This window comes from Emydura macquarii, unplaced genomic scaffold, assembly GCF_026122565.2.
Source record: "Emydura macquarii macquarii isolate MOO-44397 ecotype Brisbane River unplaced genomic scaffold, CSIRO-AGI_Emac_v2 contig_2792, whole genome shotgun sequence".
Taxonomy (NCBI): domain Eukaryota; kingdom Metazoa; phylum Chordata; order Testudines; family Chelidae; genus Emydura; species Emydura macquarii.
This window is the reverse complement of record NW_027132929.1, coordinates 109750-137050: the sequence shown is the minus strand read 5'-3', so window position 1 is coordinate 137050 and position 27301 is coordinate 109750. Positions and strand designations below refer to the sequence as shown.

At 48.8% G+C, this 27301-nt stretch overlaps 1 protein-coding gene across 1 annotated transcript; it reads left to right on the top strand.

Moving 5' to 3' along the window:
- Window positions 1–266: 266 nt before the first annotated feature.
- CTSB (cathepsin B) lies at window positions 267–27018 on the top strand. The gene is made up of 10 exons (XM_067567597.1): window positions 267–371; window positions 12008–12160; window positions 15129–15214; window positions 16792–16906; window positions 17712–17830; window positions 19533–19618; window positions 21000–21146; window positions 22067–22183; window positions 23204–23332; window positions 24937–27018. Exons 2-10 carry the CDS (start codon window positions 12035–12037, stop codon window positions 25032–25034), a joined length of 1023 nt encoding a protein of 340 aa, XP_067423698.1. The 5' UTR covers window positions 267–371; window positions 12008–12034; the 3' UTR covers window positions 25035–27018.
- The last annotated feature ends 283 nt before the right edge of the window (window positions 27019–27301 follow it).

The window sequence follows — 27301 nt, the reverse complement described above, 5'->3', positions numbered from 1 at the left end:
CAGGCCGAGGTGATGCACCTGGGAAAGACCTAGCCGTGCCCGAGTTAAGGGGGCCCCTCAGGGCGGAGGGCAGGTCAGCTGCAGAGGAAAGCCGTCACATGACGCAGCGGGCTGGGCGCAGTCACATGACCCGGCGGCTGGGTCAGGCGCTGCCGCTGTTGAGGGCGGCAGCGGCAGCAGCTGCGGAGAAACCAGCCCACGTGGGGTGGGTGAGTCAGCGCCGCGCGCCGGGCGGGGCGGGGCGGGGGCAGCCGAGTGCAGATAAGGCGGCGAGCGGCGGCGCGCGGCTGAGCTGTGCTGAGCTGCGCTGCGGGGTGACTCGGCATCTGCACTTGCATCTGCACGCGGGGTCCGGCCGGCGGGGCTGGCAGGTAAGGGGCGGATGCTGTGCTCTGGGGTGGGGGAGGGGCAGTGGGGTCCTGGGGGGGGGGGGGATGCACTGGGGCAGAACGGGTGGGGGAGGGGTAGTGGGGGCCGGGGGGATGCACTGGGGCAGAACGGGTGGGGGGAGGGTTTGCAGGGATTCCCACGCTTGTGCTGGGTAGGATTTCCTGGTGGGGGGGAGGGGGGAGTCTCTGGGCAGCCATGAACGCAGGACAGGAGGGTGGAGGGTGTTGTCCTGTGCTGCAGAGAGCTGTTGGGGGCTGGGTGGGCAGAGGAGCTGCGGGGGGAGGGGATGGGTAAGGGCTTTTCCCCTGCCTGAGCTTCCTGGTTGGGTGGGGAAACATAGAGGCTGGGGATGAGTTGGCTCAAATTGTGCAACCATCCTGGAGTGCCAGGAAATGTGAACCAGGGGATTTTCTTGCTGTGCTGAGTCTATGCTACAAGGCACAAATCTAGGCTCTCCGAGGTGTCTGTATTAGCAGATGGACATCATACCCCAGACACTCACTGCCTCTGTTATTGCCTCTTCCAGCTTCTGAATTGTGACCTTTCTAAGGGTCCAGCTTCCTGCAGGGGCCAGGGCCGGGGAGCCCAGGTAGTCACTGCAGAACTGGGGTAGCCCTGTGCTTAGGAGCTTGCGTATGACATTGACAGCCATTTCCTGCTATCTACTGATGTATAGCCAAGATCCCTATGGAAGCTGACTTTCTAGCAACAGGCTTGATCAGTGGCTGTGAATGTGCAACCAGTTACCAGGGCCTCTGAGGATGTGTAAACAACTCAAGGCTTTTAGGGAGCCCCAAATGAGTGAAGTCATTCTCCTTATGAATTCTGTTGGCCTGTCAGTTTCCTAGATGCAGCTCTCAGCAAAAAGAGAGAGTCTGTAGATTTTATCAGCTAACTGCAAAACTTAAGTATCTTGTCTGGAGGGGGTGAAGAACGTGCAGTTGTCATGCAGCTGCATTTCTGGACAGCAGTAAGATTTCTGCAAAACCCAGTATTAGCAGACATTTTGCCTCGCTGTGGTGTTGATATTGAGATCTCTGGTGTAGTGAATGGATAAACAGTCAGCACGCAGGGAGGAAAGATGGTCTTATGGTTAAGGCACTGAACTGGAATTCAGGAGATTGGGGGTTAATCCTTATCTCTGCTGGGTGTTTCTAGTGTGACCTTGGGCGTGCCACTTTGATCCTGCTTTTCAGAGTTACAGAGCAGCCACTGTTCCCTTGACTTCAATAGGAATGTTAGGTGTTGAACATCTCAAAAGACCAAGCCTAATATTAATCTTTCAAGCCGATATCCTTAAAGGTATTTAGGCATGTAATTGCCATTGATTTCATGCCTCTGTCTCCCACCACTAAAGATAGCATAATACTTCCTACCTTACAGGGTGAATGTGACTGTTACTAATGTTTGTAAGGCACTGAGGCCCTAGAGATCAGGGCTGTGTAAATAAATTGTGGATGGGGCAGGGAGGCATTGTGATCCCTCTAAGTTTGCAGAACAGGCAACATGAGGAAGAGGAGATGCAAGGGGCAGAATTTGTGGTGTTTTTAATAATGGACTTAAGGCAATCTGTTTTAAACACTGTTTTTTGGCAGCAATATGGCGGAAAGATCAATAAAGAAACTAAATACAAAACTGGGAGGAGGAACTTCCCCTGCAAAACTCTAGCAATGAATCATCTCTAGTGCTAGTCCTGGAAATCTTTAGCAATTACCTGTAAAAGCAGAGGGTTTTTTAAAATTTTTTTACTGATAGATGTAGCCACTTAAGGCTGGTAATATCTGATGATTTTTGCTAATGCCAGCAGTTGATAAAATACAACCACTTCTTTTTAGAGCTAAAATGTAGGAGCAATCTTTTGTAATGAGTCCTGAATCAAGTGGTTCCAGTGATAGCTGAAAGTAGGCCCTGATTCTGCACTGTGGGGCTCTGTGCCAGCTTAGACAGGTGCTGCTTCAACCCAAAGTCTTCTCTTGTTTGTGGCCCCTTTATTTTGTGCTCTGTGTCCCTTATCCATATCTATCTGCCTGATTGAATTGGCTGCCTCCCCCATTGGTAAATATCAGTACTGGTTGTAAAGATGGTCTGAAGGCCAGCTTTCCAATCTGGAGCAGTAAAATCATGTGCTAATTTGGAGACAGCACCCTTAGAGAGGCTGCTTTCCCTTAATTTTGACTGTTTACCTGATCTGGTTTGCATGTTTTTAAACCTCACACTGGGTGTTTTGTCATCTTGGTTTTAAGATTTCACTTGCACTTAGCAAGGAACCACACATGGACAGCTACTTCCTTCCCCCCACCATGGTTCATGGGCTTAACAGGCCCACAGCCACTGACTGCATTGCTCTTTCCTGGTGTACAGGATGAAAGTGGTGGCTGCTGCCTTACCTTCTAAGAGTGATCAGACAAAAAGCTTTCTGCAGCCAATGGGACATGCCATCGGGTAGCTCTTCTGCAGCTTATCTGCTCCTGATGTTGGTCCCACCCTGCAGCAGGAATCTGGCTGTAAAAAATTTGATAATTTGAGGCCATGTCCCTATGAGGGCTTTGGTCACTGATGCAGTTACCTTGGTGCAGACCCCTAGATTGTGTAGATGTGTGCATGCCACAGGGTTACCCCTCTGCAGTAAGGGTTAGCACTAATCCAGCTATATCCTAATGTAGACAAGACCTGAGGAAAGGGAGTGTTGAACAGTGAATGTGTGGTGCATTTTTAGAATGTGAAGGCAATTCAGAATCTAACATAAGAAGCGTCCTGGGGGCAGAGATTGTCATTCTCTGCCTCATGCAGTCCCAAACTGATTGTGCACAGCAAATCAGTAATGCAGCATATTTTAGGACTGGTGTATCCAAACCATAGGGACCTTATTGCACAGTTTGGGCCTGAAGTGCTGTTGACTGCATGAGACCTGTCTGCTCCAGGATAACTTAGCCAAAAACTCCAGTCAGTTTTTAAAGTTAAATCTACATTAGAAGTGCTTTTCTGGCATGTTATACTGGCAACATGCTTCTAGTGTGGACACACCTCTGGGCTTTGCCCCCATATGGTAAAACCACACTTCACAAGTGAAATGAGCTATAAACTGCACTTTGATGGGTATAGCTATGTCTAACACTAGGGGCTTTTGCTAGCCCATCTGTTTGTGTCAAGGATCATATTTAATGGACATAGCTATACCTGCAGGAATCGGTAGTGTAGACACAACCTAAGAACTGGGTCAGCTAACAATTTTGTAATTGGTTCCATAAAAACTGTTCAGACCATATGGAAGCCTCTTGTAGACCAGGGCTCCAAATGATTGAAACCAGTTCAGCTGAACTGGTTTTGAAACTAGTTAGAACTCTTGGGGGGGCGGAAGCAGGCAAACCCTGGATATATGCATATAGCTGGAAGATAGTCTGTAAACAGTTTTTAACCAGAACTAACCTAAATGCTGCAGTGGGGTGGAATTTCTAGGGTCACATGCTTCAATGTTCAGGTTTTCTTAAGATGCAAAGCCTGAGATGTTACTAATCAACAGACTGGAAAGGGCCAGACTCCATTCATTCTTATCTTTTTAAAGGACATCGCTTTAAGTAGCTGTGAGTGGCTGCATGAGCATTTAATAGCCGCTCTTCTGTAAACTTTCTAATCTGTACCACTTGAGTCTAGGTCTTGGGTAAGAATCTGGATTAAACTTGGTTCGTAGAGAATCCTCATAAATGAAGTCAAGCACGTTTTAAAGAGAAGCAGCTTTTTAACATCAAACAGGCTCACTCTGTTTAGACCAGAACTGCGAGTGGCATCAGGTATGCAAGGATAGTTTTTTACCAGCTTTCTAGCCTCCATAACAGATTGAGTTTTGCAAAGAATAATGAGGAGATACAGCTAATGTGTGTTTAAAACTGTTCGCCTTTGGTGATGATGCAGTGATGTCGACAATAAATCTGGGGTCTGGTAGCTTTATAACCATATGAGTTACCAAGTTAAAGCTGGCAGTTCATCAAGCAAAGTAATATTGCTTTGTGTCTATGCCTGCTTTATCCTGGCTCCAGAGTCATGCACAGAACACTGGCAACTAATGCAACAGCCTTAACGGAGGGACACGGTTCAGGTTTGTCTTCAGAACAGAGGAAGTGGTTACAGGAGGATTCCAGACTTTATTTTCAAGTTATTGTGCATCTAAAATCCCAGACCAACCTTTTTGGTTTTTTACAGCTCAGATGTTGGAATGATTTATCTCCACCTCTTGCTCAAGGATATAAAAGTGTGAGGTGGAGAGTATTGCATTCGCCTACAGATGGGTAAACTGAAGCACTGGTGTGACTTCCCCAAGGTTAGAGGCAGAAAGAGAATCTGGGAGCCAGGGTTCTGTTCTAACCACTCCCACCTATGATGTGGAAGAGTTTTCTGGCTACTTACTAGTGAGTGAATAGTTGCTAAAACTCCAGCATCTAGTGCTTCTGTGATAATTGCTTCAAATGAGAACTGAATTCATTTTTAGCCGGGTCTTAACTCTAACGAGTGAATCCTTTTTTGGGGGGTAGTGGTGTGTCACATCAGAGTAGTACTGCAGTACGGGAGGGAGTGATGCATTCTTCAGTTCTCTAAATCTGTCCAGCATAACATGCTGCATGCATTGGTTCTCCCCTTTCCACTGGGTGATTAGGGGAAATACATATGGATTGGTTTGCAGCTTCCAAATCGGCTTGTCAGTTGGGGAAATAGTTGAAATGTGATCAGGTGGGTGGGAAGACACTACAGTCCTAGTCTCGTTAGCCAAAGACTAGTTTCTGGGTCCAAGTATTTGTTCCTTTTTTTGAGACCAGCTCCCAGAGGCTTCTGGTTTCAGATTGCACAGTAAGACCGAGAATGAAACCATTGATCACATGTCTAAAGTGTCCTTAACATGTGGAAGTGAAATAACCCCTTTGGAGGCTTCTGGCTCTCATTAAACTTGTGACCAGGGATGATGATAGATCTGGGGGAACTTGCTCAGAGTCTGCAGAGTTTGTTGATTTAAAAAAAAAAAATCTTTTAATCCCATTGGGGCCCTAATTGTGTTTTAACATGGATTATCACTTTGCCCCCTTCAAGCCAAGTGGTGAAACTCTTGACTCAGCATTATACTTTGACTCCCTTGCAGATCAAAGACATCAAGGTATTGTTCTCCATTGTGAAGATTATCTTTGCAATCGGAAGAGCTAGACAGCTTAAATATGCAGAGGAGCTCTTCTATATTTGCCATATAGCAGGGCATAGAAGTCCTGGTTGGGTGGTGTGGGGAGTTTTATGCCAGTAAAGCATCTAGAGTTTGCCATCTTATGATAAGAGAGACATTTTTTTAGACGCAGCAAGGTTTAAGAGTATAAATCCCATCTTCTAGTGTGATTTAGATACTTAAGCCCCGTTTTCAAAAGAGATGTAGGTACTCTTGACAGCTTTATCCAAAATCTGTGTCTCTTCTCCCACCCTTGCCTATTGTGGGTCAAGATGCAGTTGCATGGGGACTTGGAAGTGGTTGAACAGTCCGTCAGTCACTTTCTCCTAACGCTATTTTGTTAGAAAGAAACTTGCAGTGAAGATCAAATGCTGCCATGAGACTTGTTTGTAAAACCTCCGGTGGATTCTGCCTGAGCAAGCAGCATCCACAAACTACATAAAGGTTGGATGCAACCTACTTTAGTTGTCTACTTGCACAAAGCATGACCTCAGCTGGTTCAGTCGATTATAGGGCTGATTCATTCATACATAAGAGAGCATACTACATGAGGGAACATAGTTCAGAAGGCTGTCAGTTGGGATTTTAACTTTTGTTTGACTTGACCCGATCTCACTTGCAGCTTTCTCTTGAAGTTACTTAACTGCTCTGTGCCTCCGTTTCCATATCTGTAAACATGGAGAGAACACTGCAGATATGCCAAGAAGTAAATATTTGTAAAGCATACTGGTCCTAAGCATTGTGAAGTGCAAATCTCCATAGCACTATACTTGAGACACCAACAATTCTTCATCTAAGAAACTTTTCCAGGCTCTGAATTTCCTACTGTTAAGGGTGTGATACTGACTGAAAAAATTTGAACTGATCAATTGCAACTGAAAAAGAAAACTGAGTGTGGGGAGAAGAGGAAGTGATGGGGGCAGGAGGAAATATTAACCAATTTCTTCAGTGTGTAAATCGAACCACCCCAGCCTGGCTTGTGAGGGCATTGGGCAGAGAAACTGGTGCTTAACTGAGTCTTTTTCTGCTTTGCTTTTCACCTTGAACAGACTTAAAGCCTCTTTAGAATCTTTGTTATGCCCTGGGCTGGCATGTCGAAAGCTGGCAGTCAGACTTCTTTTGTTGAGCCACTTCAGCAAATGTTCTGCTATTTGAGGCTTGTAAGAAACTTCGCAGTTGCTTCTTCTGCCGGACTCGCTCCCTGATAAACTAGGCATGTCTCTTTTAAAAAAAAAAGAGAGAGAATACCATGCAGCATGTTGAATTGCTTTGTTGAACAAATACAGAAGAAGAATCAGGCTGCTTAAAACCTGTGTGTTTCCTCTCTGGCTGAGGACCAGACTGAATTGCAGAGAGTGTGTATTTGTTTTCAGTTTGGTTCTGGCTCACTGGAGAGCAACTTTCTCTCTGTCTCAGTATCTCAAGTTGCAGAATCTGATCCAAATTCATGCGCTTATCTGTCTTTGATTTTTTTTGTACAAACATACAATGCTGTCTACTAAATCTCAAGCTCTGCAGAGCTGTCCTTTAGAATCCCACCGATTGCCCTATTGTCTAAAACCAAAACCCCTCAGTTTATGAAGTGCTTTAAATGCCAGACAAATGCCAGGCACATCTTCTGATCCTTTTGAGGTAGGAAAGAACGCCCATCCTACAACAGCAGTTCAGTGACCTGCTCAAGACCACGGAGTGAATATTAGATTAGAATAGAGTTTTAGGCTAACACGTCCTCAGAACACTTAGGGCCAAATTTTCCAAAGAGCTCTTAGGGAGACTAAGGTTCTGCAGAATTTAAAGTTTTACTGAAGATTCGAGCCCTTGTGGCTGAGAAGAAAGCCATCAGGATGTGACTCATTGCAGCGCTGGCTCTCTTAGGTCTGCCGACACTTGTGGCCTGATTCCCCATTACCCTGTGTGGCCTACGTCAGTGGTGAGCGAGTGTAAAACGACTTGATAGCGAGTTACGCTCGCTTTCCACTGACGTAAATGGCTACTTGAGGCACAGGCTATTAGCTGCTTGTGTGAAGGGCTCAATTCTCCATGTTCAGCCTGAATGTTGACTCTGAAACCTAATGACATCATTGCTGGTGTGCTGAATGTTTCTGCTAAAATGAGAGCAATAAGATGCTTATCCATTTTGTTGGCGGCAGCAGCAGCAGTTCTAACATGAGGCAGCTTCTTCTCGGTGCTTTCTGAACCCCCTTGTCCAAAGGTGAGTGGAGGTGGGTAGAAATGAGACCTGTCACTCACTAGCAAGTGATGCTAATTGCAACAGCTAAGGGCTGTAGTTGTATAAGGGCCAACCTCCACCTCTGCAGGCTGTGAGCGGTGGAAGGAGGCAGCAGTTGAAGTGGAGAAGGAGATCTCGAAAGTGCAATATGGATGAGATGTTGAATGACTCATGCTTCTTAGTTGCCATTGGTGAGCTCTGTGGTCGGGTGACCTTGGCTCTAAGTTAATAGAAGCTTATTGCATGGCAAAATAGCATACAACAAATAATCTAGTAAAGATTTGGTCGAAGTATCCATCGGTAACTGTCAGTGGCTTGACTCCTTTTTCGGTAAAAGGAGGCTTTCTGGAGGGTGCCAGGGGATGTAATTAAGCAAGTGTAGCACCTTTAAGGCTACTGGGAGCAATGGTTGGTTTAGAAACTTTAGAATTCCTGCACTTCTCTCCCTGCAACATAATCCAAAAGGGGAGGATGAAGATTGCTCAGTAATACCAGTGACTCCTTTCTGGGCATTGGGTAGGACCAATACAGACTAGCTTTTGTGTTTATAGCTCGCCATGTATAATTAAGGGGACGTTTTCAGTTTAAAAATCACACAAGTGTCTAAAATATTTTTACAAGTAACTCCCAAATTCATTAGCACTAAAAGTGATAAGAGGAAAATGATGTTTTTTCTCTATCAATGTTTGTGCATTGGACAGTGTTTTGCGTATTGTGAGGTTTCGCAGTCCATCCCCCCCATGCTAGTCAGTTCCTCCTATCTCTGTAGACCTTTGCACGCAGCAGCAGGGGAGAGAAACAACTTACCATATAGGAAAATGTGACTAAAAACCACAACAGAAGAGGATCTGTGGGCAGCATCTAACGTCTCTGTGAAACACTGACTAGATTTCAAGTTGTGTCCCACAAAAAGTTGTAGTCCATAGGACTAGCCTGCTTGCTTGCATATATATCTTTTTCTTATGGATTTAATGGCTTGTTTTATTATAGTAGCTTTATGGATTTGTATTAGCGTATCTTGGCTGTAATGCAAGAAACCTGCAGGCCACATCCTGAATGATGAGCTAAGGCAAGTTAGCGTACGGGAACTTTAGCCTAGAGAAGTGATGATGCGCTCAAGCAATGGTTCCCAACCTTTTTGGCTCGAGGGCCACAAATATAATTTTTACAACCCTGAAGGGCCACCAGTCTCCCGCCAGCAGCCCTCTTCTTCCCCCCCTGCGCAGCTGGAGGGAAGGAGTCCAGTGAGGCAGATCTCCCGTCCCCTTGGCTGCAGCAGGGAAACTGTGCGCTCCACCTGGGTCTCTAGGCAGTGTCTCCCTTCTGCAGCCAGAGGGATGGGAGATCAGTGCTCCCCTCCTTCTGGCTCCAGCAGGGACCCCAGAGCCTGTGGACCCAGGTGGAGCGCTTTGCCTTGCTCCCTGCTGGGGGGGGGAAGCACTGCTCTCCCATCCCCTTGGCAGCAGCAAGAAGCCTGCACTGGCAACGCGCTCTGCCTGGGTACTTAGGCAGCAGCTCCTTTCTGCAGCTGGTGGGAGGGGAGCCGCAGACTGCTCTGAAAGCCCCCACGGGCTGGGAACCAGTGATCTAAAGCATAAAGTATATCTGTGCTTGTAACCTTTCTCCTAGATAAGCCAGGATGTGTTAAGCTGGGGAGGGAGGAGGCCACCTCAGTTCATGCCCTCGCTACACCACAAAGAACATGGGTAGGCCGGAAATAACGGAGGTGTGAATGAGCTTCTTGTCAGGAAGCGGTATGGCTGTTCGTTAATACTCACGAACGGGCCAGCCTGTAGAATAAGTGCACCCGGATATTTTGTGGGTCAGGAAGTTAAGTTTGGACATAGAAGGAAGGCACATAATGCTCAGATTATAAGAGGGGCAATCCACCTTGTTAAGACTAGGAATAAGATTAGATTTATCCACTTTCTTGTAGTTACGATAGAACTTAGTCTTTCTGTAGCTCTTCGCTCGCTCGCATCTCCTAAGCTCTGCAGCGCCCACTCGAGAATTGAGGCACCTTGACATCAGCATACAGGGGCGAGGCTGGTCCGTTGTTATTTAGCACTAGGTTATCAAGGAAGAGGGGGGTGTGTTAATCTAAAGACTTTCTAGTGTAGAATACCACGTGTCTCTAGAACAATACTATTGCCTTTGTAATTCTCATTGATTATTAGCCATTTGATTATTAGTCTTTTATCTCAATAAGTCTAAGTGTTCTTGTCATACAACCCAAGGATCCTTGCAAAACTTTGTGTAGCCCAATTCTGGGACAGGAACCTTCTCTTCTGATCAGATTAATTGGCGAGCATAGAAACCCTGTTCTATAAACAATAATATTAAGCAACAAAGTGCTGATATAAGAAGGGTTAGGTTAAAAAGAAATAACGTTTACACGGTCGGAAAGTTTTCCAGGGAAGTTCTTACGGTTCCCCTCTCAAAGGAAGAAGCCCATGTAAACTCTGGAAATGGCCAGAATGACGTTAGCAGTAAAGATCGCCCAGCGATACGCTCTGCACTGACTCTCCTCGTCTCTGGCGGAAAGTGGGACACTCCTGTTGGCAACTGTCTGGAAACTTAAACTTAGCCTGGGGGACAGTGAGTGCCCTTCACTTGAACCAAGCTCTGTATAAAGGACCCAGTCAGCTCCAGAACATTAAAGCTACTGGCACTGGGTACTTGGCAGGCCATTGAGGGGATGTCTACACTGCAATTAAAAAAACCACAGCTGGCCCGTGCCAGCTGAGTCAGGCTCAGGGGCTGTTTAATTGCAGTATAGACATTTGGGCTGGAGCTGAGGCTCTAGGGCCCCGTAAGGTGGGAGGGCAGAGCGCCCAGATGTGTACACTGAAATTAAATAGCCTCATAGCCTGAGTCCCATGAGCCTGAGTCCGCTGGCAGGGCCAGCCGGGGGTGTCTAATTGCAGTGTAGGTACACCTTTGTGCTTAGTCCTTGCCCAGAGAGCTTTAACTGTACACATCCACAGGCGGACTACACTCTGTTTGGGGTTTGATCGCTATGTCCATTGGTCAGTGTGATGCTGTGCCCCTAGGTTGATGATTAGCAGGGCTGGAACCTGTTACCTCTGTATCTTGATGCATGAGCCTCTGTTGCCTGTGCTAAAAGCCCCAGCTCTTAGTTGAGGCTCGATTGTCACTAGAGAGGAGCAGAGTTGCACACTGAATGTGGCTTATATCAGCAGCGGCATTTCCTGACCTGGTGGAAGGTTGCTACGTGGCATGAGACACGCTCTGCTGTCTCTCCTCTCTCCTGAATTAGGTGTAGCTTTTCTGCATTGCTTGTACCCCTGTGAGGTATCAAAAAGGCCAAGCAAAGATCACTGCAGCTCCCTCTGGGGTGGAACAGAAGACAGTTCACCAGTGCACAGCAACACTACACAGGAGGCAAAGAATAATATAGCTAATTAAAATGTGCTGGACGGGGGAGGAGTTCTAGGTAAGCACAGTGGTATTTCCTGAACTGATTCTTCTTAAGACACACAGGTTGACTCCCCATCTCATGAGAAGGCCTTTAAGTCCTGCCTATGCAAGGGGATTTTAGCAAAAGATTCCCACTGCTGTGGAGATTCCATGGTGTGGGCTGGGCCATAATGACAAAATGTCAGCGCACTCTGTCTCCAGCAGTACTGTGCACCCTTATCCATCCTGCTGGGGCACTGATTCGAAAGGAAGAGCGTCACCTACTGAGTCGCTGTGCTAATGAGCACTTTGGCTGCAGTTCTGTGTTGAAATTCAGGGAGGGAAAGGAATTGGGGGCGCAGGGATAGTTCCTGTTAGTTAATTTGTTTTGAAAAATCAGAAGGACATCATTTCCTGAAGAGCCTTTTGCATTGTGTAGTACAAAAGGAATAGCTTTGTTGCATTGAGTTTTATTTAAGTTGTTGGCAGGGAAGAAGAATAAATTGGTGCAATTCTGGATTCTCTGCATGTAGTCTCTTGCCATTAGGGAGGGACTGTGTGTCTAACAAAGCAGTGCCGGCCCCATACAACAGCCATCTCCACTCACTTGCGGTATGTATTGTTACCCTGCTTATAACAACATGACAGGCTCTGCCTACCAATACCTGGAATCTGTTTCTAAGAGTCCGGGCCAGGAAGAATGCCAGTTAGAAGGGGTTAGCCGTGCATCCAGCAGTGCGTCGGTTGACGTGTGGATCTCTTTCCAGGTTGAAGAGTACTGCTCCGTGGCCAAGATGTGGCGGTCTGTCTCTGCCCTGTGTGTCCTGGTGACCTTCGTGAGTGCCCGCAGCGTCCCCTACTTTGCTCCCCTCTCGCACGATTTGGTGAACTACATCAACAAACTCAACACTACATGGCAGGTGAGTAGCGGTGCTTTTCCTCCTGTGTGCTCTGTGCCTGTGGCCAGGTGCAGATGGAGAGCAACGGCCCTGTGCGCTGGTAGTGGATGGATGGATGTGAAATCACTGCCCCGCCAGCATATTCCAACCCTGACTTAGAGGGGCTGCCTCACACAGCCAGGACAGCCGAGTCTAGACAAACTTTGCCTCTTTTAAAGTTGCCTGCCATGGCTGTGGATTTTGCTGGCAGTTGTTCACTGGCGGTCAGAAATCCTCTTGCGTAGGCAACTGAGCCACCACTAATGCATGCTTTCACATAGCGCCTCTGCTTTGCAGAAAATCTCAAAGCACGTTGCAGACTGCATAAGAAGGGGTCGCTCCACTTCCTCTTCAACAGCCTGCAGCAAACTAAGCAGGAAGTGACGAATCCTATAATGAAGGTCCCGTGGGCAGTGCCAGTTAGGTAAAGCCTGTGAACTCGGTTTGAGAAAACTCATCCTGGGAGCAGCACAGTGCCTCCTTTCACCTTGTGAAGGCGCTAGCTGGGAGGGAAGAGCACCGGCCAATGAACTGCCAGCCCCACTTCCTGAGTCATCTGTGACAGTCACCCAGCCACACAGTGCCCAGGCCCCTTTTTTTCCTTGGTTTATTGCAAGATTTGATGCAGTTGCAGCCAAAAGTGGGTGTGATGGGAGCTGGTAACTAGGTCCTGGTCCTGGATTCCAGTGGCCTGTGGGAGGCGGTGTGGCCTAGTGGGTGGAACACTGGTATACAGATCCGGAAGACTTGGGTTCTGTTCCTGGCTCTCCTACTGGCCTGCTGGGTGATCTTGGGGAAAGTCACTTCACTGGACTTACCTGCCTCCGTTATCCCCATTGTACAGATGGGGAAATGATACTTTTCTTCTGTGTAAAGTGCTTAGATAGGGCTCTTCACCAGCAGATTTCAAAGCGCTAGGTAGACTCATCAGAGGCAAACCTGCATCCTGTTAACCTAGCCTTGATGCCGCTTTATACACGCAGTACAGCCCATCATGCATGTTTCTTGTATGCTGGTGCAACACTTCCCATAGCTTGGACCAAAATTGCTTACTGACAGTATGAGATACCCCAAGGTCCATCTGTACTAGGACAATAACCCAGAGCTCCTAGTGGCTCTGACCCACCGACTTCACTATATGGGCCACTGGGCAGCAGCAGCTTCCATGCTTCTAGTAACAATACTGCCTAGGAGTGTAGCCTTGCATGGAAGGCCGTGTCTGCTCTGCGGGGACTATGGCAGCAGTTTGGGCACCGTAGCTATGCTGGCATAACCCTGTAGCTTAAGTACAGCCTGTAGCAAGGGTTTTTCCATTGCTGTAGAAACACCACTCTCCAAGCGATGGGAGCTGGTTGATGGACGCATCCTCCTGTTGACCTAGCTGCATCCGCGGACCTAACCCGTGGCTTTGGCGCTCAGGGCGAGTGGATTTTTCACACCTGTCAGTGCTATAGCTCTGTTGACCTAAATTTGAAATGTCGACCAGGCCAAGCATCTTTTGGAGTGGAGGGAGATGGTGTCTGCTACCGATACAGCCGTCAGTGAAGCGTGCTCTCCCTCCTTTGGAGGAATCCTGGCTAGCCCAGCTTTGAAATGCAGAATGGCGGTTTCCATGCACCACGCGTGGTTGTATGAGACCTGCTCTACTCAGTAGGCTATTAAATGCACACTAAAATGGTACAGAATGAGGCATGCTCCCAATTTACCAACCCAGTTGCTTGCCCGCCACTCTTCGTGCAGCTGTCGTTGACAATGAGGAGACCAGAAAGAGAGCAAGCCGTGCAGAGTGTGCGAGACAAATTGCGTCTAGCCAGACATAATTAATAGAAAGGAAGCAAACTGCTGCAAAACACGGCAGGTCTAATTGGAGAGCTGGGCAACCTTCTGACCGAACCCAGGGTGCTGGGGAAACCCAGCTGACAGGGTAACCCTCAGGCAAGACTTAACATACAAGTGCATGTTGAAACCAAAAGTACCACTTGTTGCCTGTGGAGATCCCTCCTTGCTGGAGTGCTGGGCACAGGTGGTTCTACTTACCTGGACAATCGGATGGCGTTGCTGTGATTTGCAGTGGCTTGTCCCGTTCACATTGGCAGGATATGTCTTCCTAACCGAACAGTATAAAAGGACAAATGCGTAGCAGCAGAACGCCAGGGGCCTGACAGAAGAGCGCACGTGCATCTGAACCTTACCTGCTTGTGTTCCTACTGGCACTTCGGCTACATCTACGTGTGACTCCCAGCTCATGCACATGTACTCGCACTAGCGTGATGAGAGCCAGCACGGGTACAGATACTGGTGTAGCCCCGTTCGTGGCCTGTGGTACCTGCAGTGTTCAGGCGGGTTTGTGCTTGGCCTGGCTAAGCTGTGCTTCCTCTGCCCGTGCTACTGCAGCTATTTGCTATTTACTCATGATAGCTCAGTGTATGTGTACGTGACCCACACTCATAGCTGGCAGTGCAGACTTAGCCTTAGCGTGTGACCACTGAAAGGAGGGAGAAGGGAAGGGTGATCCAGCAGTTACGGCACTTGCCTAGGGCTTGGAAGGTCTGGATTCTGTGGTGGTCTCAGCTTTGAGCAGGGGTTGGACTAGATGACCTCCTGAGGTCCCCAAATCTTCTATGATTCTATACAGACTTACCCCCTATTTTACAGAGGAGCAGAGACACTTATATTTTCTTCAGTGAGGGTGCATTGTTTTCTCTGGTATAATCACATAGGGGGTTTTTGGGTAGGAGAGGTTGATCTTTCGCTGGTGATAGAGGAAGGACACTTCAGAAAATGGGCACTTGTGACTGTAAAACGGCCAAGGTTTGGCAGAGGGAGGGTCTGAGGGGTAGGTGTTGCCCTCAAGAATACTTGGGAGTTCCTCCTTAGAATGGACCTGCTGGCAGGTGATGCTCACTGCTGGAGCAGGTGTTCGTGTTCATTCCTCTCGCTCTCTCTCCAGGCTGGGCACAATTTCCGTGATGCAGACATGAGTTACGTGAGGAAACTGTGTGGCACATTCCTGCATGGGCCCAAATTGCCAGTGAGGTGAGTGTGGTGGGGTGTAACTCTTGGGGCTCTTTCCCTTTGGGGCTGGTCATGAAATGAGGGGTGGGAAAGGAGAGGTGCTTCCAGGCCAAGCTCCTACCATGCTTCATATCCTTCTCTTCCCCCTCCACCCTACCTCTGCTAGCCTTTCCTGGCACAAGATCCGAGAGTTGTGGAGATCCCTTGCTGCGGTATTGAACAGATCTCCCCCTCGAACTTTGCTAATGCCCACTTGTGATTTGCCAGCACTTGGTGTGTTTGAGCCTGTGTGAAACTTGCATAGACCATCTTAGGACCACCCTTCTGTCCAAGCCCCCACACCCTTTCCTGCACCTGTCCCTTAATAATCCAGTGTGCTTCAATGGCTCCTTCATTCGAAGATCTCCAACACCCTGTATCTCATAGATGTGGGGGAGCGGGAAGGGACGGAAGCAAAGTGGCTTGTCCAGCATCCTACAGGAAGTTGGAAAGTGCTGGGACTGGAACCCAGAACTGACACCCCATCCTGTTTTTGGAATGCTGCGTCTATTTACACAGCCAACATCCATCTGGCTGAGCTGAATGTGGGAATTGCGTGGTAGAATTATGGGCTGGATGTGGGAATCGCGGGGTGGAATTTTCCGGCCTTTGTTTTGCAGGATGCCAGATGAGAACTGCAGTGGGCTCCTTCTGGCCTTAATCTGTGAATCAAACTACAGTAGAACCCTGTTTATCTGACTCTCCATTATCCGGCTCTCCGTATTAACTGAACAACCAGTGCATGCAGGTCCAGAAGCTGGTGTTCTTTCCTGTGGCCGCTAGATGGCGCTGCAGCCTCGCACTTCCCATTCACTTGATTATCTGAATTTCCGATGATCCGATCTGGCCTTGATTCCAATCAGATTGGCTAAATCAGGTTCTACTGTATGCTGGAGCATTGTTTCCCACCCTGTGTGCCATGGCCATCTGGTTGCCCTCAGGCCTGAGCAGCTGGGCCACCGAATTCTTTGGAAAACTACTTGAAGGGTTCTGAATTGGCTCATAAATATTCATGAGCTCATTCGGAGATGGCTGGTGTGTCTCAAAATATTTAAAGGTATCCAGGTGTGCTGCTGCAGAGAAGTACTGTACCCCTTCCAGGAGTCGGCTTTGTCTTGCGTGCCCCCAAGTGTCACCTCACTTAAAAACTATTTGCTTACAAAAACAAATATAAAAATACAAGCGTCACAGCGGAGTAGTGCTGAACAATTGCTCACTGTCTCATTTTATGTGTATGATGTTTAGTTGGTACTGACCTCGCTAGTGCCTTTTATGTAGCCTGTTGTAAAACGAGGCAAATGTCTAGATGGGTTGATGAGTTGTACCTCCTGCAAGACCTCTGCATACCCCCCCAGGGGGATGGGTACCTTGTGGTCTCAGAGCAGTGTGGTGGGTCTCTTGTACCCTGAACCCACCTAGTCATTGGGTGTGTCTCAAGCTTGAGACATTCGTCTTGGGTCTCTTCTAAAGACGGTCAGTGTGGAACTCTCAATTTCTCTTAACTTGGTCCTACAACATTAACGCTCCATGTAACCTGGACTTGCTGCCTTCCATTACAGGGCAGCTTTTGCTGGAGACATAAACTTGCCGGACAGTTTTGACTCCCGGGAACAGTGGCCAAATTGTCCAACCATTAACGAGATCAGAGACCAGGGTTCCTGTGGCTCTTGCTGGGTAAGAGGATCATACCGCTCAAGGATACATCTGCCCTGTAGTCAGAGCCGTGGTTGCAGCAGTGTAGACGTACCCAAACTAGCTGGATCCAGATCTAGCTTGAATAACAGTAGCAGTAAAGCTGTAGCAGCATGGGCCTGCCACTCAAGTATGTACCCAGGATTCTGGGCAGGCAGGGCCAGCATGTGCCACTGCCCGTACTACTGCAGCTTCACTGCTGTTTTTCTGGTGGCTTATTTAGCTCTGCATACACAGAACATGCTGAGCAAAATTGCTGCATGGATGTATGGGCTTGCCATTAAACTGCAGAGATGCTTTGTGTCAACACATGGCACATCACATGAAGGAGGGGACCTGTCAGTCTGTATAATGGGAGGTGAGGGAGTGTGATCTGTTGCCTTATGTTTCCAAGAGAATCCAAGCCTCTGTCGGCTGCAGTGGTGTCTCTGTCGCCAAAAAAGTGGACTGAGACATGGAGCCCTCCAGAGTGATCTGGTACACCTGTCGGAGGGAAACACTGGTGTTAAGATAGTTATGAACTTAACAGCCACCTGCAGTTGGCTCTCAGACAGATGGCTCTATTTGCAGGCTGGCTGAAATGTCCATCATCCCAATATATGCAGACTTGTCCACATGCCCCTCTGGACCAGAGTGCAATCACCACAGTCAGAACAAATTCCCTTGGTCCTTGAGCCACCTTAGTGCATGGTCCAGTTGTCTCTCTCCTTGGTAGCAAACAGCCCAGCCCCTTTCCTTCCCTTGGACGGTGCGTGATGCTCTTCCCTCTCGGGGTCTTGTTTTGCAGGCATTTGGTGCGGTGGAGGCCATTTCGGACAGAGTCTGCGTTCACACCAATGGCAAGATGAACGTGGAAATCTCGGCGGAAGATCTGCTGTCGTGCTGTGGCTTTGAGTGTGGGATGGGGTGAGCGACTCTCGTGCTTCAAAGAAATGGCTAGCAGGACTCCCCTCCCTTGTGCCAACCCAAAATATAAACCAATAAGCCTCCCACTGACTTTCCAGTCTAAGCTCAATAAACATTTAATGTGTTGCATGGCGGTAGGGCGTAAAGGGAGATCCTTGGTGGTGGTTCTGGCACGCTCTGCTGCCGAGGACTTTTCGAAATGCTCTTCAGGCATCTCTCAGGGGTAGAAGGCAAAGAAATAGCAGCAATAACCTGTGTGCTCCCACATCTCAAACCCCTCACCTCTGAAATGTTCAGCCTCCAGTAGTCCTGTTTGATTCTCTTGTACCTGTTGTGCCTCTGAACTGCGTAGACCCCTTGGCACTAGGATGTCTCCTTTCTGTGTCATACTGACATAAGAACACACACAGGGATTTCAAACCATCTGTAGCCTGAACTGCGAAGTGGCAGGGTTATTAGAATAGCCTCTCTCATTGGAAGAATGTGGCGTTTAAATGACTCGCATCTGTTTTGTCCAACCTTAGCGCTGGTCATTGCGGATCTTAGATCTAGGACTCTACGTATCTGTAACTTGTAACCTCCATGCCATCTCCCTAAACTGAGGCTTTATAGAAATGCAACGAATTTATACTCTCTCCTTCGATTTAGAACTAGAAGCTTTAGTGTCGTGCATGGCCACACTTTTCTGTGACTCCTCTCCAGGTTGGAAAGTTGGCAGAAATATTAAATCGTGCGAGAATAAAACTCCAGTGTGTCATCTTAGAGCTTCCCCTTTGATTGGTTGGCGGAAGACCCTGTGAGAGAGGGGATTACAGTGTCCATTCTTGACCTGCAAGCAGATTATGCATGGTTTTAACTGTAAACCCGTGTATAATCCCATTGCTTCAGTGGGACCACTCATGTTTTTTTGAATTAAGCTTGTGCATAGGTGTTTGCAGGATTGGGGTCTGTGAACACTCCTTTCCAGGACATTCCCCCGGGCCCGCAACAATCCCAGTGTTGCTGTATTTCCCTGTCTCGTATCACGCACAAACAAGAGTTACACCTGGGGAGTGCAAAGCAGTCTCTGCCTGTTAGACCCAGAGCTTGGGAGTCAGGACTCCTGGGTTCTCTTCCTGCCTTGGGCATGCCTAGTTAGTTAGCCTTCAGTCGAATGGGCACACTTGGCTGCAGAGGTTTGAAGAACAGCTGATGAAAACATGAGGCAGACAGCAAAAGCTGCTTGTAACCGAAGAGGAGGCAGTGGCCCAATGGCCAGCGTACTGACTGGATCTGTTCTCAGCTCTACCACTAGCCTTCTGGGGAACCATGAGCAAGGCCCTTCACCTCTGTGCCTCAGTTTCTCCATCTGTAAAAAGGAGCTATGTATTGCTGCCCTCCTTTAAGCACGGAGATCTACAAAGGCAAAACCTCTAGGAATAACGGTCTCAAGCACCTGGCTACTCAGAGCTGTGACAGTTCTATTGTAACACGAGCCTGACCATCAGTGATCTACCTGGATACTCCCTGAGCATCTTAATTCCCTAGTGAGTGAGCTCCAGAGTTATTGACGGACTGGCTTGTGTCTAAAGCTGCCCTCTTGCTATACCCAACCCCTTCGCCCCAAGGCCTGTGTGGAAGCCAAGCGCTGAGCTAAAGTTGTGCCTAGGAGGTCGTTGGGCTTGGATCTGTGACTGACAAATGCACGTGGTGGTTCTTGCAGGTGTAATGGTGGATATCCTTCTGGAGCGTGGAGGTACTGGACCGAGAAAGGCCTGGTGTCTGGTGGACTCTATGACTCCCACGTGGGTAAGCCAGAAGCCATGCAGGCTGTCACTGCTAACTGAGAGGGTGATGCTATTGGACTATGTAGGTGTCGTGGGTACAGGGCCACTGACCCTTCTCTGGTCTTGTGCACCCACACACACCCCGAAACAAGCGTGATCCCCTGTGCATGATCCCCACTTACCCCAGCAGCCCTTCGGCACTGTGGTTCGTCCCTTTGGGAGCAATGGGGAGTACAGTGACCCCGAACAGCCATCTTAAAAACCCAAGGATTGTGTAGCCAGAAGAAGAAAGGGTTTTTAAACTAGAAGGTGCCTTCCCTCCCATCCACCCCCTGATCCCTCAGCAGTCTGGGTTCAACTTTTAAATGCAGCCAAAGGCTCGCTTGCTCCCTTTCCTAGGCTCGAACTGCTGCCTTAGAACCAGCCAGAGCAAGGCAGGCTGAACATCTGAGTGGATGGGTCTAGTGTCGTGTTCTTAAAAAACCTTCTGGGAAGGCTGTATTTACACACAGGCACACACCCTTCCTCCCTCTTCGCGTTACCAGACAGTCCTGTTGTTGAATTCACTTGTATATGTGCACACCGTAAACATCCTTACAACAAACACACAGCATTCTCACTAAGTACCAGCTACTGGTTAGCATTACAGCTGACGAGTGGCTCTGATGTAAGGAGTGTAGGGATGCTAAGTGTGGGTAGAGACCTGGTTTTAACATCGACATATCTCTTACGAGAGCACAGGCAAGGTGGCATGAGTCATTCTCTTCCCCACTCATTGGGAAGTTCCTGGTTGCAAGGCCCCTGGTAAACTGGACCTAAATTCCTACGGTCCCTGGATTCTGCGGCAGGCAGGGATCACTGCAGCATTGTCAGTTTTTTTGAATTATGAAAGCTAATACAATCAATACATCAATTCTCATGTCCACATTTATATTCCATTTGACAACGTTGTAGATTCTTGTACTGACAACACACTGTGTTAGACATCAGGGGAGGGGAGGGGAAATACTAGTAACTGGGTTGGTGATGCTTGGCCCATGAAAGAGGTTGTTTGAGAATGTGGGCTAAGTGCATTTGCTGGCTATTTCTATCCATCAGCGGTGGAAGTAATTATCAGTGGTGTGACTTGGCTTGTCACTAGGCTTCAGAGTTAACAGCCTAACTGAGATGAATGGATAGGTTACGGGTGGGCAGAAGGAGCTGTTTCAGGCTGCCTATGGACAGTCTCACGGCATCACTTTACACTTCGGGATCCTAGAGCGCAGCGTCGGGTCGAAGGGCGGCCCATTGTGCTGCCGACTGGTTGGGTGTGTGGGGTCTTGCAGCACTCTGGGGGAGCAGCCTCTGTTTGAAAGGGGCTAGCGGGGGAGAAGCTGTCTGACCTCTTCTGTCTAACCCAACAGGCTGCAGACCCTACTCCATCCCTCCGTGCGAGCACCATGTCAATGGGTCACGCCCCCCGTGCACCGGGGAGCAGGGGGACACCCCCAGGTGCGACAAACACTGTGAAGCAGGCTACTCGCCTTCGTATGAGAGTGACAAGCACTTCGGTAAGAGGAAGTCACTTGCTCTGACCTAAACGAGACCCACGTGTGTTGCCTTTAAGTTCAGAAGGGTTTGAGGTCCTGCCTGCACCAGTGGTCAGCACCGGGGCCTTTGCTCATGGCCAGTCACCGGGAGTTGTGAGCATTACGTGAACAGGGGACAAGCCCTTGTACTGCCCTGCACGCGGTGTTCTGCTGGCCTAGAACCCCACATGGAGGACGCTCCGGCAGAACATCCGCTGGCTCTGCCCCTGCGATGTGCATGTTCCCAAGAAGCTCTTGCCTTGAATTCTCCTTCCCCATCTGGATTAAAAACCCAGCTTGTCAGCTGAAGTTAGTCCTTCATGCCGAAATGAGCCCCACATTTGAAGTCCCCTGAATGCTCCATGTTTGTCTCCGTACTGGGGCTTAGCCAGAGGGTGAAACTGAGGCACGTGCTGCTCTCACCTCTGCAAGACCTAGAGTGTCGAGTACAAGACTGTCTCGCTGCACACCCACAAAGAAGGCAAATATCCAACCTCTCATAAGTGTCTGTCAACAGCACTGGCAAATCGGTACCTCAGGGGACATGATGCTGCAGGATGAGCCTTCTGCCATAACAGACTGCAGCTTTCCTTTGCTGTGCAGGAGAGCGAAGTCTATGAGATGGAGGCAACTCGTCCCCTGCCATTAGGGGTAGAGAAGTGTGGGTCAGCCAGCTTGACTGGCCTACAGTCATGTTTGTGTTTGTATTTGACTGGGAGGAAAGTCAGTTAGTGGCTTCCAGTTTCACATCCTCCAGCGCTCTGGAGTAAACGCGTCCCTCAATGGGGGAGTGGCTCTCCGTAAAGATGCTGAGGCTTACCACTGCAGCTAACGCTGGCTCTGGGTGGGTTGACATAGGTGCCCAGAGCTTCTGCTGAGGTGTATGTCCTTCTGCTTTCCAGGAGCTACGTCTTACGACGTCCCTCGCAGTGAGAAAGAGATAATGGCTGAGATCTACAAGAACGGCCCAGTGGAGGGAGCGTTTTCGGTGTACGAGGACTTCCTCATGTACAAATCTGGTAAGCCCTGCACATATGCCTTGGCGTTTTAGCTGAGCAAATGCTTCCCAGAGCATGATGGTCACTGTTCAGGGGAGGAGATGGGAGTCTCTGGCCCAGCCACACTGGGCTAGAAGTTCAGGGTGAAGTTCTCTGGGTTGGGTTACGAGAGAGGTCAGGCTTTGATCATGAGCATCCTTTCTTGGCCTTTATAATCGACACACTGGGCAAACACTCCACACCCAGTAAGGCAGATAGATGATGCTCGGTTTCGTTTCATGCCATTGTCATGTATGGGGAGCCTCAGGCAGAGGCGCACAGTCCAATTTGAAAGGGCAGTTTTTGAGTGCCTAACGTGAGAACTTGGGCCCAACTTCCAGAGGCTTTCGGCCACAGCTTCCGCTGATTCGTACTGGATTCCTGGCAGCTCTGAAAATCAGGCCTAAGTTGGACACCCAAAAGGAATAGCTCAGCTCCACCAAGTGCCTTTCCTAAGGGGGCACAGTGAGTTAATGCCCCAAGTGGGTACTGAGATCCGGACTCCCAGTGCGTCATGGTTGTGCTGCCTCCTGAGGAGAATTCTCCTCACTCCCACGCTCCTCTTCAAACACGGATTGAAAACATGTGCAGCTGCTTTTTTTTTTTTAAACTTTGATTTCCCGTGTGTAACGAATACCAGAAAGGCCGTGGGGCTGGGTTTTTTGTTTGGAAATACTAGGAGTGTCACCTCTGGTGTTCAGTTTTGTCTGGGGTGTGAGTGTTCACAAATTCGTGTGTGTTGAATTGCTAAGATGGCCTTTCTCAAAAATGGCGGTTGGTCGCTGAAGTTAAAGATACGTTGATTTAACAACAACAAAAATCCTCCCCCCGCCCCTCGTTTGTGCTGGCTTCATTCTCTTGGCGCTCAGATGCAGTAAGAACTTAAAATAGAATTGATGTCTTCATCACTTTGTCCCCCTAAGTGGAGTTTGCACTAGGAAAACCCAGGCTCTCGATTAGCTGTGGTGTCTAGCATCTCTCGTTCCGTGTCACCCCCTGCAGGTGTTTACCAGCATGTCTCGGGCGGAGAGGTTGGCGGCCATGCCATCAGAATTCTGGGCTGGGGTGTGGAAAACGGCACTCCCTACTGGCTGGCTGCGAACTCCTGGAATACAGACTGGGGTGACCATGGTAAGCAGCCGGGATGCGCTTTGGAGCAGACCAGAATTGTGGATTTGTTTCTTCCTACAGATGTACTATCCCTATCTGTAAGCCTTAGTATAAGTGCAGCTCTCCTAGGAAGTGGGGGTTTAGAGAAGACCCTCTCTCTTTAATAGCAGGCTGGGTAGGAATAGCCAGATCCCATTTGTTTAGCAGGAAAGTACGGACACAGGTGCTAAACCCTGTTCAGTACATGAGCTTGGGCAGTGGGCATTTCACGCAGGGCTGGTCTGGCTTTATGACCCTGTCGGACAGTGGTTCCAAAAGTGGCCCGCTGCTCCCCTCCCGCTGGCTGCATAGGGAGCCGCTGCCTGAGGACCCAAGTGGAGCGCGTTGCCATGGGGCTAAAAGACCAGCGCAAGCTCCTTGGTGCAGCCAGGGGGATCAAATGGGAGATCAGGGAGCACGCCAGCATGGCAAAGCGGTCTGCCTGGGTCCCTGCTGGAGCCAGAGGGAGGGGAGCACTGATCAACCATGCCCCTGGCTGCAGAAGGGAGCCATTGCCTAGGGACCCAGGTGGAGGGCACAGGGCTACAGGATGTCTGTGGTTTCCCTGCTGGGAGAATGGAGATCAGTGAGGAGGCAGCCTCCTTGCTGAACTCCTTCCATCTGGCTGCAGTGGTGGGGAGGCGGGGCTGCTGGCGGAAACTGATGGCCCTTCAGGGTTGTAAAAATATCTGTGGTCCTCGAGCCAAAAAGGTCGGGAGGCACTGCTGTAGGACGTGAGTCTCTGAAAGGTCTCTCCAGATGCTGCCTGAGCCTGCCTGTGTCAGCTTCTCTATGGCATTCCTCACCGAGCTGCTCAGAGCATCTCACTTCTAGCATCCCACAGGAAGCCTTCTCCTACAGAGGGGGAACTGAGGCAGAAAGGGACTTGGCCACGGTCAGCCAGGAAGTCACTGCCAGCACAAGTGGCATTTGGGACCCATGGGATGCCTTGGGTGTTGGTGAGCTACTGGCCTTACCTGCCCCACGTGCTCAGACTAAAGGATGGGGATGAGATGGGAGTAGTTTAGCAGCAGCCTTCATGCTCTTTATTCTGTGACATGACACAAGAGGAAACAGTGGCTAAAGCAACCCTGCTGGGGAAGGGAAGGGTGGTGTAGTGGGTAGGACATTGAGCGGGGGGGATCAAGCGTTCTGGGTTCAGTTGCTGGCTCAGCCAGACTCCCCCTGTGATTCTGGGCCAAGAAGTTCTCTACGCTGTGCCCTAGTTCCCTCTCAGAGCTTCCTCCCATGGTGGGGAGAGGATAAATCCATTGGTTGTGAGGCACTCGGTGGCTTTCGGCACAATAGAAGTACCTAGACAGAGTGACCATCCTGTCTCTAAAGGAGCATGGCTTGAGGAGCTAACCTGTATTTACAGATGTAGTAATTGGGTGTAATAGAGAATCTCGTCAAAAATGCAGTAACGGAGCATATATCCTCTTACCTGGTTCAGCAGAGTGCTGTTGGGAAGGAATTCGAGCCTTCACGCCATTGGGCGAGTTTGATGCCAATCTGGAAAGTAAGTGTGTGACCCACACTTTTTTCTCTCCCATGTGGGATTAATGACTTTCTCTTTCCATCTCCAGGTTTCTTTAAAATCCTCCGAGGGCAGGACCACTGCGGAATCGAATCAGAGATAGTGGCTGGCATCCCCAAAACAGAACTGTACTGGAAGAGGATCTAACCCCATGGTTTGAACGCAGCTGATGCAATCAAACCACAAATGTTCACACCTCTGATTCTTTTAACCGGGAGCAGGCTGGGCACAGAGCCTGCGCTCTTGAGACTTGTTGAAGCTACTTATTAAAGCCTTTTATCTTGTTTGTGTGGTGGGGATGAAGGAGGAGCTTTCTGTATTGATGTGCTAGCTGCCTTCTCTGCTGGAGATCTCCGCTTTCAGGCAAGTTTGTGTGGCATCACCACATGAGCATTCCCTCCTCAAAGGACGAGAGAATAGCGGGATTGCTAGTCTCTCACTCCAATGTTGGGGTGACTGAGCAACTGTCTACCAACCTGGTTCAGTGAACCCTGTTTTCCAAGCTTGGGTGAAGCAATCACTTCGTTTTGGGAACGTGCTAGGCCAGGTACCTGCACTGGCAGGAAGGCGGGACTGGATGGCCTAGTACAGGGGTGGCCAACCACTCAGATGAAGAGCCGCAAAGAGCCACCTTTACCTTACCCTCTGCTGAAAATTCGTGCTGATCCTCACTTTTGGCTGCAGCTTGTCAATTTCACTTTTCAGTCTCTACCCTCAGAAAATTAGCCCTGATCCCTCAATTTCCCTGGCAACTTGTCAATTTCAAAGAGCAAAGAGCCCATTGTACAGCAAAGAGCTGCATGGGGTCAGGAGCTGCGGGTTGGCCACCCCTGGCCTAGTAGTCTCTTCCATCTCTGATGTGATGTATGCTACTGCAGCAGGTGTGTTACTTTGTGCTGTCCCCAAGTTTGACTTCCACACTGCAATGCGCCTAGATTCTCAGAAGTGGGTATGTGCAAACCCTTGTGTGTATGTAGAGGACATTGCATATGCACTTTAGAAAATTCATGCCTAGGTTGATTTGCTAACCTTGTTTCCTGAGTGGGGGAGCCTACTCATGACACAATACTGACAGATGGGCTGGCTGTATATGGAGTACACCACCGCCCTTCCACAACTTAAGCTTTTCCTAAATATCTTTCTCTGCTGTTTTTTTTTTTTTAAAAACCACTTGGCTCCTCAACTCCTTGTTACAGCTCAGGGGTTACGGATCAGTTGGGTGATGGGATGTAGTCAGCCTGCTACACTGGCCTGTGGGTGCTAAGAACATTAACTGGACTAAAGTGACTGCAGTGTTCAGACTGAAATCTCTGAGGCTTGCAGATCAAATAAATTGGGCAGTGTTGCTTCCTCTTTCTTCTAGCCAGATGCTTATCTGAAAGAGCCGTCACCTGGCTTCAGCAAATTGGTTAAAGGCAAACTTCTGGCAGTATGCTGACTGCTTAAATTACTATTCTGTCCTGCTGCAAACTTGAATTCAGAGTGGAAGAGGAAGAGAGTTGAGTACGAGTCTAAAGGCTTGTCTGTAGTAGGGTAATGAGCCTTCTAAAGTGTACTGCTATAGAAATGGGACTCAGCTAAAGTACACTAGGAAACCTTTAGCATGCACCATGGACCAATTAATGCACACCTAGTCTGCTTTAGAAAGCAAACCCTGTGGTGGTGTTGGTCTGTGTAGACAAGCCCTACTTTAGTTAACTTGCTTCACACACTTCATCCTTAAAGCTTGTGATGACTGATTTAGCTTTATTTGCACACAAACACATTCATTAGCTGCAAGGTTTTTTAAATAGAAATCCTCTGTTACTGCAAAGTTATGTTGAGGCTAGGAGGGGAACAGGTGGTGTGTGTGTGTGGGAAGAACCATGCTGGGGAGGTGTGGTAATTGTTCTGTTAACTGCTGTTAGTGTAACAAGCTGGAACAGTTTGGCTGTTTTTGTAAGCACAGGGCAGGTTTTGTTTACTGGGGAGATGCCTTGTTCTGGGATTGAGTAACACTGGAATCACCTGTGTAGGAGACTTGCATTGTGTGTTTAAGTATGGACTAACTTCTGTTGTAATCACTTATCCCATAGCAACATGGCTTCAGCTAGCTGAATGGAACAATTGTGCCAATAAAAGACTTCTCCAATCTCTTGTACTTTGTTCTTGGAGGCAGTAACAGGAGCAAATCCACAACTGGGCCTCACTGGTTCAGATTTGAAGTGTGGCGTGGGTGAAAAGGTCAGATTTCCTGCTCACTTATTTCCTGCAGCTAAGTGATTGCCTCTCCCAACCCTACCCTTGTGCAAGCTGTAAGGTACTCAGGGGCCCCTATTACTGTAGTGAGCACCTCCCATCTTCAATGTTTGTCCTGCCAACCCCAGAGGGGTGTTGTGAAATGTTTCTATCCCTATTTTACAGAGGGGAAGTGG

Bases quoted from the DNA above. Each gene is read 5' to 3' on its own strand.
- CTSB (XM_067567597.1), top strand. From the start codon at position 12,035: ATGTGGCGGTCTGTCTCTGCCCTGTGTGTCCTGGTGACCTTCGTGAGT. The intron at 17,831-19,532 runs GTGAGCGACTCT...TGGTTCTTGCAG, and splicing joins GGCTTTGAGTGTGGGATGGG to GTGTAATGGTGGATATCCTT. The intron at 21,147-22,066 runs GTAAGAGGAAGT...TCTGCTTTCCAG, and splicing joins TGAGAGTGACAAGCACTTCG to GAGCTACGTCTTACGACGTC.